Here is a 10,345-nt window from a genome sequence, read left to right as displayed (position 1 = left end):
GCCTACAACTTGGTGTCCTATGTGGTTTATTTCTTGCCACAGGATCATTCACAATGACGTTATCATGAGGTGTTGCACATTTGTTTCGTTTGTTCACAGACTTAGGGGTACTTTTGGTGGTCCTCTTGTTTTTTGTTTGACTTCACCCATTGGTAACAGATTTTGGAGTAGTTGCCCTCTTCTTGTTGGTTTGAGTCAAACCAGGAGTACCAACATCATCCTGTGTCTCATCAGCATCCATATCTTCCACACCAATCAACTGTTGATCCAACCGCTTCTCCAACACCTTCAATGTATCCATCACGATTTTAATGCACTCGGGATTCGTTGACGCCTTCAAACTGATTGGCTCGTATGCTAGAATTAATTTATCATGCTTCATGACATCTTCGGTCTTACTTGGATCATGGTACACCACCTTCACGTGCGAGTGCTTCCCTTGACACATCTTTCCTCCATCTACGAAGAATATAAACATCTGGGACATCTTGAATGTCATGCATGTCATACACTTTTATAATGTGCCTGCAAAGTATACCGTCACTTTCAAATAGCTTGCATTCGCACTCCGCCAATTTAGTCTCCAAATTTATCTGCACGATATAATTCCGCCTGTACTTTGTTGAAAATTCCTTGCGGGTTTCCTTACACAACACCCACACTCTGTCCTCCAGCTTATGATGTGCAACTTCAGCTGACACCATAGTAGTCTCAAGAGAAGTAAGGTACAGTACACGATTGCACTGCTCTTGAACCTCGAGGAATTTTGCATCTGTGTACACCTTTCTAAAGGCTCTCTCAACACTAAATTGGGTGGCCAACGGGCGAACTGCCCTTTGGTCAGCTGCATCAGCCTGTTGCTCATCGTTAGCTCTAGATTCCACTGCTTTAATATAAAATGGAGCAAACTCAAACAATCGAGTGTGCTTATCAACGAACCCATCAAAGAACCTGTTTATGCTTTCGGATCTTTGAGTGCTCTTCATTCCAGCCCAAAACATCCCGTTCATAAATGCAGGCACCCACATTTCCCTTCCATGGTATAATCCTGAAATAGTAGCAAAAGGAGATCAACATAAACAACTCTTGCACATCTTAAAGTTTGTTTTTTCTGCAGGAAAATGTGTGTCTACATGAAAATGTACCATATGGTTTTTTAATTAATGTACCATATATGAAATAATGAAAAATATAATTATAGAATTACCTGCAAGCCAAATCTCACCCTCCAGTTTATACTTCTTGATTACATCAGTCCATTGCACTTCAAATTCATTCTTGGTAAGGCTGTTGTAAATCACATTATGAAGCTCAACTTTGAACAGCTCATAGTCATTGTATTTTCCTAGTTTGTGACTGAACTTGGTAAGTATGTGCCACAAGCACCATCGATGTCGGACATCAGGCATTACTTCTCGTAGGGCCTTCCTCATGGCAGCGTCTTGGTCAGTAAGAAAACCAATGGGTTTTTTGTTAGACATACATGACAACCACTCAGTAAATAACCATTCAAAGGTCTCTGAATCTTCATGGGATAACAATGCACACCCAAGCAGAATGGTTTGACCATGGTGATTAACCCCAACAAAGTTAGAAAATGGCAAGTCATACTCGTTTGTTAAGTAGGTGGAGTCAAACACTACAACATCTCCAAAATCTTCGTAAGCAGCTCTACTCCTAGCATCTACCCACATCACATCCTTTAATATGTTATCCTCACCCACCCTATGCTTGTGAAAGAAATTTTCGTTGTCAGTAGACATCGCTTTAAAGTACTTCCACATTGCATTCCAATCTCCCTCCTTCATCTTTTCTGCCTTATCCCTAGCAATGATGTTTTGAAGATCTTTTTTAGTGAATGTCACGTTCTCAACTCCATTCCTCTCGCTAGCTAGACAGTTAAATATCTGAGGAACGTTAGCACCCGAGTTGTAGTCATTAAACAACTTCCTCTTTACAAGAGAGGTGATGTCTTCCTGTCGATACCTAGGAACATACCTAGATTTCCTCGGTGTTGGACAATGGTTCTTATGCTCATTAACTGCCCTTTTAACCACCCATTCCCCATCCTTGGTCCTGTTGCAATACATTAGAACCGAGCAATCACATTTCTTTGACCTTTTGGTGCCAAGCTCATCCCTAGTTGAGTAAACCATTTTCCCCTCAACCCGACGCCTATACACTGCACGACCATAACATTCACACTTCCACAAGTATCCCCTCATTTCCTTAGATTTCCCCCCCCCCCTTTTGCACATACGACCCTGCAGCACGGAGTATGCCAAATCCTTGTTGTCTCCCATACCTTTTGTAGTACGTATCCACTTCTTCCCAACTCTGGAATACCATCCCAACAAATGGAGGACTCACTACATCATCATCGGCTCCATTTTCTTCTTCATCATCCGTAATGTTTACTTCCTCAATTACATCCTCATTATCATTCCCAACAAATTCAACCATATTTCTGCAACATTTTACATTTCAATTAAGTAAAACCCCTTTCAAAACCCTAACCCTAACAAAGATTTCAATAACTAAAAATCATTATCCATTCTCAAGGCTTATACATTCCCACTTATTTAATTATCAATACAGATTATTATAATTCACACTTAATTAATAATCATGCCTCAATTCTTACAAATTACCAATAATTTGTTTTGCTCAAGTTCAAAACATAATTGCAATTTATCAATAACTGATTACCCTAATTCATTAATTGAATATGAAAAATTGATATATTGATTTACAAAATTAAGACAAGCACATACCTTAAACTTGCTCGATGATGTGCGACCAACTGTTGATTTTTGTGGAATACCAAATTCAACTCTGCTTTCTTTATCTCTCCTAAAACAATAAACCCCTAAAATTCGTTTTATACTGTACTTTCTATTTTTCCCGCCCTTCTATTTCCATAATTTCCCCCCTTTTTTTGGGATATTTTGGTTGGCCAATAACGTGTCGGAATAAGGGGAACCAATCTCCTCTGACAAATAGGACCTTGAAAAGGTAAAAAATATTCTCAAAATTTGGTATTATCTTATTGACTTTCTTCGTAAAATTATTATGGTACATAATACGTACCAAATATAAACTTTTTTTTAATATAGTATTATTTTAATACCAAATTTTGTTCATTTCACATTTGGTATAAATAAAATACCTGAATTTATGTCGGGTCGTAAATTTGGTACATATATCATACCATTCCCTCAATACTGGTACGTAACAAATACCAAATTTGCATCATGGTACAAATTTAATATAATTTTAATATGTTTTTAAAAGAATGGTACAAATGAAGTACCAACCTAAGTTTAAACGTATTTCTAGTGTACTAAATTTGAAATTTAGTATCATATGTTAACTTCTTTGTTACATATCTAAAGTATGGTACATATATAGTACCAATATCTATATTGGTACACATACAGTATATTCTATTTTTTACCAGTTAATCAATGGTACTTGTTAAGTCCAAATGTAGTATATTTTGTCTTTCATAAATCGATAATTTCCATTTATGAATACATTTTCATCTTCAAGTTAATACTCTTTGAATTTCGATTTTAATTTCAATGAAGAACCAAAATTCAAATACATTTTCAATCAGTTGAAAATTGGGAATATTGGGATAATTAATTCAAACAGTTCTCTATAAGTTGGTACCATCATTTATCTCCCCTTATCTTTCTCTCTGATTTTGTTCTGGTTTCTTTCTCTCTCCTGTTGGAAGCAAGAACATTTTCTGGTTTCTTTCTCTCTCCTGTAAAGGGAACAGAGGAACGCTTGCTATAATCGAAGGAATTTCGTGGAAATATTTCCCTCCAACTTTTCGCGAAAATCTTGCCTGCAAATTGGCGAAATTTTCCCACCATGTTTTCCCCCCTCAAATTTCAGGGGATCCCGTTCTCCGTTACGGTGCAAAAGTACCATTCCAGCTCATTTTGGACGCTTCTCCTTTAAAATTTAACCAGTTTATATTTTTTTAATGGTACTTGTGTCCATTTTGGACGCAAGCCATTATGGGCTGAGAAACCCTCCCAGTAATAGTTTCTTAAAATCATTTGATTCAACAGACCACGAAGATGCTGAGTTCTCACTCAACCTCACACACTGTCTAACTCAAGTGAGTTTCAACAACAAATTAGTTTGGTGACAGCAAGCTTCGTCAATCACCATGGAAATCGGGATCCATGATCTTAAAATCCCCTCATTCTCTCTCCTAAAACTCACAATTCTCATATTAATATCTCTGCACTCTTTCAAATTCTCAAATGCCTCCATTCACACTTACGACCAACAACTCTTCACTGAAGTCGGCAATGCTTACCTTCTTGCTGGTGGCAGCGAAGCCATTCGCGCCTCTCGTTCTTCTCTCTCCTCTCCCATTTCTACGCGGATCGTTTCACACTCTCTTCATGATGGAACTTCCTTTATCCGGTACTTCTCTTTTTTAAATTTTCTTCTGATTTATGGATACCCTTTTTGTTTATTTGATTAATTTCTTTAATTCGGTTTGTTTGAGATCAAGTTTTTTGATTTATGGGGTTGAAATTTGGATCTGGGTTTGTCTTGTTTTTAACTTGATTGATTGCATAATAAGGAAATTGAATTTTGTGTTAAAGAATCAAATCAATCAATAGTGGGGAAGGGAGTGTATGAGTTTATTCGGGTTGAGAATCACTGTTTGATAAGTAATACGTTGATTGCTTGTTGAAAGGGAAGTGATGGTTACAGCTTGTTTGATGGGAGGGGGGAAGAAAAAGGAAAAGAAAAGTAAGGAAATGAATTAGCTTTTCCTTTGTTTGATTAGAAAGGAATTGGAACTAACAATGTGTTCGGAATTCGAAAGACATTGGTGGAGGGAAGGGAAGCGGTGAAGTCATATTTTCCTTGAGATTAGAGGGATTTGGTTTATCAAGAGAGAAATTTGAAACAAATAGAAAGGATTTGGAACTAACAATGTGTTCGGAATTCGGAAGACATTGGTGGAGGAAGGGAAGCTGTGAACTCATATTTTCCTTAAGATTAGAGGGATTTGGTTTATCAAAAGAGAAATTTGAAACAAATACCTTCAAATCTTCAATTGCCTTCTATTTTTTTTTTGGTTTAAAGGAAGAAATAGATTAAGTTAAAGCATCTTGGCTTAGAGCCATACAAGTCTGCTGCTGACTATGCGATTAGTAATTCAGTAGGAATACATCAGTTTGTGCTGTCGACTACAAGTTCATTAATATAAGATAAGGGGCAGGGGAATGGAAGTTCTGCTATTAATACTATCATTTTGAGATCTTAGCAGCTTTCGCCAAAATGTCTATCACCTTGTTTGCAGCCCTCCCTTCAAACTCGACCCTTGTCCCTGCTTGACAAGGGTGTTAGACAGCCCTGTACATTGATTTTGAGGAATTTTGGTGGTGGTGGTGGTGGTGGTGTGGGTCCAAAGATGTGAAACCTCTATGACAGTAGGTAGATTTTGAGTGTATAACACTAGAACCATTCAGGCACAGCCCATTTAATGGCTTTGATAGTAGGTTCCGAAGGGATGCACTGTTGACTTGGAAATCCAAAGATTTCTCCTTTTCCATATCTGCCAAATGGCGCATATGAAAAAGAGACAAGTAATGGAAGGGGATGCACTGTTGAGGGGGAAATGTTATTCATGTTGTGTTTGAGCCAGGAGTTTAGGTAAGAGAAAATGGATCCCTTTCCAACCAAATTCTCTCATCCAAACAAATAGTAGCACTAAAAGTGGAATGGATTTAGGCTGTTAGGTTTCTTTTCTTCAGAATTCCACCAATTTGACAGGAAAGCGAAATGGAAATTTGATAGAGTCTTTCTTGTCAATATATTTGTTTGCTTAGAGTTAAACTAAAAACAAACAAGAGAAAGAGATGTTTTTATTCCTTTCCTTCGAACGATTCCTTTCAGCCAAGAAAAGAAAGAAACTTTCTCTCTTCCTTCTCATGAGTGAAATATTGAAATGCGATGGACTTACACGCCAGAGAAAGAGAAATTAGAATAGTAGTGAGCTTTATCCACGCTTTTGAAAGAAGAAGGACATACTTGGTTATTTTTCAGGCTACCAAGTTTCGGGGGCAGACCGGCAGAGTTCTCACTACCCCTACCCCTTAAAAATTTGTTTGTCAAAAGTCCGAAGAGTGAATAATTCCTCTATAAGTCGTTGAAATGAAGCTATAATTTTATGTCTTCATGCACGGCAAGAACTTTTGAGTCAGTATCAGTGTACAGTGTACACCAATATGAAGAACAATTAAATTTATTGGTCTTTTACTTCATTCTTTTGCATGATTTGGTCTTTGCTCTTTTGTCTAAATGTAAATTTCTACGTCCCTTCCTCCTGTTTGTAAAAGCATAACTTTCATCTGATATTGATAACTTTGTTTAGATTTGAGAATATTACATTCTGGAGAAGTAAGGAAGTTGCTGAAAACAATTCCGACAAGGACCATGGCTCTGGACTTGTGCAAGTCGTGATTTTTGAAGCAGCTGATCGAGATGATATTGGCGGTTCTGCTTATGGTGGACAGCGTTCTATTTGCTGCACTCCTGATCTTGCCAAACTCGAAGGATGTAAGCAAGGGGAAGTCATTAAAATCCGGTCATCTACTGATAGTAATTGGCCAATGATTCTAAATGTTAAGTTTAAGGGGCGTTCTTTAAGAACTAGGATGCGCAGACAAGAGGTGTACATCACAAAAACAGGAATGTATAACTTATTCTTCATTTCTTGTGACCCAAAATTGAAAGGACTAGTTATGAATGGGAAAACTGTGTGGAAAAATCCTGATGGCTACTTACCGGGTAGAATGGCCCCATCCATGAACTTTTATATTTTCATGTCTCTTGCCTACCTGGTGCTAACCTCAATATGGTTCTTTTACTACTGGAGGTTTTGGAACGAAGTACTTCAACTTCAACACTGCATCACAGCGGTGGTTGCTCTGGGATTGTTTGAAATGACGTTTTGGTATCTGGATTATGCTAATTTCAACAGCAGAGGCATTAGACCTGTTGCACTTACAACTTGGGTTGTAACTCTTGGAGCTGCAAGAAGAACAGTATCACGTCTACTTATTCTTTCAATTTCAATGGGTTATGGAGTGGTGCGTCCTACTCTTGGCGGTCTTACCTCCAAGGTGCAGGTTATTGGGGCGACTTATTTCTTGGCGACTGAAGTGCTAAACATTGCGGAGTATGTGGGCACAGTTAATGACATATCAGGAAGAGCAAGGTTACTACTTGTCCTTCCTGATTCATTTCTGGATGCTTTTCTAATCTTGTGGATTTTTACTTCTCTTTCAAAGACGCTGGAACAGCTACAGGTTTGTTGTTTGTGGTTGGTAATTTAATGTTATCTTTATAAGCATAAATCAAGATGCTGTTTTTTTTTTCTTCTGATGCTTCATAGTCGTTTATGAAGGAATTGATTTGGTGGTTATGATCTGCGTTAAAACTACAAAACCTTGCATAGAGTTTTTTGCACGAATGTTTTCAGGCCAGCTTTTTGGTAACAAATCCATGTAGCCAATCTCATTTATTGGGTTAAGACTTTATGGTTTGGTAATTTGGTTTGTTACTTTAGCAGTAGGGAGATTTCAGATGGTAAACGAGTTAATATATAGCACTGTCTAAATTTCATATTCTCCGAGATAAAATTTAGGGATGGAACTAGAATTATTGCAAACCCATGACTCACAATCATCACAACTTCCCCTTGAACTGTTGCTTCCTTGAGGTTCTTGCTACCATGTCACAATTAGCATGCTGAAATTTTTTCCACCTTTTGAGTGTCTGCTTACTCTGCTCCCAGTTTCTGCCCTGCATGTTTTCATGCAAGAAAATCATTTACAATCACGCTCTACGAGTAACGAGACTACACCCTCTGCTTAAAAATTGTTGCCTAACTTTGAAGTTTGTGAGTCACAATAGGGAAATATTTGGAACGGAGGGAGTATTAATATTGTGGTTGTTTGCCTTACTTTTTCTAGAGAAGTCAGCAAAATCCTTGCTTGGGATGTTATGGTTTCTTATTAGATTAAAATATTGTTTTCAGGTGAAACGAAGTTCTGTAAAGTTGGATATTTACAGGAAGTTCTCAAATGCACTGGCTGTTTCAGTGATTGCTTCAGTTGCATGGATAGTATACGAGGTATGCTTTTGTTTAAATTGAATTGCAAAGGTTGAATACTTGCTAATAGTAGTACTAGAAAATACTTTTAAGCCTTCTAATATTTTTTGGATGCAGTACCAGATTACAAGTAGCAAAACGATAACACTAAAAGAAGAATACTTGAAAGACGCGGTAGTCTTAACTAATTTTGATATTTCGTATAGCATACACGTAAGAGGAGGGGCCTTCAAACAAAATCATGGGGATGTCAAGAGTAAAACATGGCCATTGTAGGAGAAATGATATTTTTGATGGCGAGGAACTTCAGTAATTAGAGTTTTTGCTAGAAAATAGTTGGTACTCTTGGAAGGAGTCATTCAGAATGTCTTTTGTATTTAACTATTTAAGTATCACATGAAAACAAAATAGAGAAACATTGGTCAGATTTTAATTTGGGTCATAGAAGAGGTGATCTATGATATGTTTTGTACTTTTTTGCTGCTGTGTTTCCCGTGTGTTGGCTCATTTTTTGAGGTGATGGCTATTGCCTTACTCCGAGTATACTTAGTCTGGTAAATTTGCCTCTTAACAGGTGTATTTCAAGGCTACAGATCCTTTTAATGAGCGGTGGCAGAGTGCTTGGATTATCACTGCCTTTTGGGACATTCTGGCATTTGCAGTGCTATGCATAATTTGCTATCTATGGACTCCATCTCAGAGTTCTCAAAGGTAAGGTTAAACTCTATGTTCACTAAGTTGTGACCTTGTGAGTCACCTCTCCTCGTCTAGGGAACTTCTTGCTGAGCAGTGATTCATGAATGTTTGTTTTAGAGACATTGAAGCAGGACATATCACGTTGGCAAAGATGGAATGGGTGACACTAGTTATCTAATTCTCCCTCCATTTTCCTTTATATATTTGATATTTCACCTTCTACGAAGTATTTGCCAAATCTGCACACAATTTTCCATTTTTGCTCTGTTCTGAGAGACTTGACCAAGTAACATGTCCTATCTGTGGCATTTTTTGGCATGCAAAGGTCTAGGATCTATGTGACCATACTGGGCTCGTACCCATAGTTAAGATCTACTGCATATAAATTCCATGAGCCTTTTATGCATGTGTACATTTCATAGTCAGTTTGTTTAAAGTATATCCTTAAGGCAACTGAATTATACGGAGTACAATTTATGCATCCAGGATATGATTCTGGATTGAATACTAGGTTAGAATTGTTATAAATTTTTTATGTGTTAAGCAAATTATTCTGTAAATATTCATCTAGTCATAAACAAAAGACTTCTGTTCTTTTTTTCTTGTGAATTGCTGATAATCTGAATATCTGATACTAACATACTTAAATGCCCACTTAGAACTCTTGGTTGATAGTGTTTCTGTCGCTGCTTAATCATAATTTTAACTTTACAGGTATGCTTATTCAGACGGAGTGGGAGAAGAATTTAACGATGAAGAAGTACAATCTCTAACTTCAGAGAAATCTGGGGGCGATGTCAGTTTGGTCAAGCAAGGACAGGAAGCAAGAAATGGTGGAAATGATGACGCCTATGATTCAGAAGAAGATGATAATCAACCTAGCAAGGGTGAGTAAAAGAGCACTAAAAAGGAAAGAATACATAACTGCAAATTTGGAATTTTGCTTTGACAGCCAACACCCAACACCCAACACCCAACACCTGTAGAGATTCATTGAAGAAGCTTCTAGAAGTTGGTCAAAGACGTGATCTAAAGATATACAAAGCCTGTCCCGAATTCTTAGGTAAAATTGCAGGAGGCAGATATAAAGGAGTGTGCATGGGCCCAACAGTTATTCTGTAATTTTGTTTGCCTCTCATGTATGTTTGCGAGTTTGTTATCATCTTTGCCCTCCACTTTCCACTTTCCACTTTCCACTTTCCACTTTCCACTTTCCACAGCATATTTGTTTGATTAATATGTACTTATGTAGTATAACATTCAATTATATCGAATTACCTTTCTGTAATACTCAACTCAAAGTTGTTTTTGTCTATCTAACCAATATCGAATTAAAATTGTTTTTGTCCATCTTACAATATCGAATTGTGGATGTATGGAACAGAAAGATGAGAAATTGTGATATTGTCATGTACCACCTAGCAAGGAAGTTTACAGTTGCAATTAAGAACCTTTTTCAAACAGTTGCATAGTGTTTGCATTTTCCAGTAT

At 37.4% G+C, this 10,345-nt stretch overlaps 2 protein-coding genes across 3 annotated transcripts; one reads left to right on the top strand and one right to left on the bottom strand.

Moving 5' to 3' along the window:
- Positions 1–404: 404 nt before the first annotated feature.
- Positions 405–2,463, bottom strand: LOC130469750 (protein FAR1-RELATED SEQUENCE 5-like). The gene is made up of 3 exons (XM_056839208.1): positions 2,261–2,463; positions 1,208–2,175; positions 405–1,048 (listed from the first exon to the last, which is right to left on the bottom strand). The coding sequence occupies exons 1-3, from the start codon at positions 2,461–2,463 to the stop codon at positions 405–407; spliced, it is 1,815 nt and encodes a 604-aa protein (XP_056695186.1).
- A 1,605-nt stretch (positions 2,464–4,068) lies between these two features.
- LOC110783511 (uncharacterized) lies at positions 4,069–10,202 on the top strand. Of its 2 annotated transcripts, XM_021987857.2 has the most exons (5): positions 4,070–4,449; positions 6,416–7,352; positions 8,084–8,179; positions 8,733–8,869; positions 9,569–10,202. In XM_021987857.2, exons 1-5 carry the CDS (start codon positions 4,187–4,189, stop codon positions 9,747–9,749), a joined length of 1,614 nt encoding a protein of 537 aa, XP_021843549.1. In that variant the 5' UTR covers positions 4,070–4,186; the 3' UTR covers positions 9,750–10,202. The 2 variants fall into 2 exon arrangements, with proteins under 2 accessions (XP_056696406.1, XP_021843549.1); XM_056840428.1 differs by lacking the exon at positions 9,569–10,202 and having other exon boundaries at positions 4,069–4,449; positions 8,733–8,873.
- Positions 10,203–10,345: the final 143 nt, after the last annotated feature.

The sequence above is a fragment of the Spinacia oleracea genome, chromosome 3 (genome assembly GCF_020520425.1).
Source record: "Spinacia oleracea cultivar Varoflay chromosome 3, BTI_SOV_V1, whole genome shotgun sequence".
In the NCBI taxonomy this organism is placed as follows: Eukaryota; Viridiplantae; Streptophyta; class Magnoliopsida; order Caryophyllales; family Amaranthaceae; genus Spinacia; species Spinacia oleracea.
Note: the sequence above shows the minus strand (reverse complement) of the source record. Positions and strands in the feature narration are given on the sequence as shown.

Coding starts and splice junctions, on each gene's coding strand:
- LOC130469750 (XM_056839208.1), bottom strand. CDS start 2,463: ATGGTTGAATTTGTTGGGAATGATAATGAGGATGTAATTGAGGAAGTA. Junction 2,176..2,260: donor ATACTCCGTGCTGCAGGGTC/GTATGTGCAAAA, acceptor TGCAGTGTATAG/GCGTCGGGTTGAGGGGAAAA. Junction 1,049..1,207: donor GGGTGAGATTTGGCTTGCAG/GTAATTCTATAA, acceptor CTACTATTTCAG/GATTATACCATGGAAGGGAA.
- LOC110783511 (XM_021987857.2), top strand. CDS start 4,187: ATGGAAATCGGGATCCATGATCTTAAAATCCCCTCATTCTCTCTCCTA. Junction 7,353..8,083: donor AGACGCTGGAACAGCTACAG/GTTTGTTGTTTG, acceptor TATTGTTTTCAG/GTGAAACGAAGTTCTGTAAA. Junction 8,870..9,568: donor CCATCTCAGAGTTCTCAAAG/GTAAGGTTAAAC, acceptor TTAACTTTACAG/GTATGCTTATTCAGACGGAG.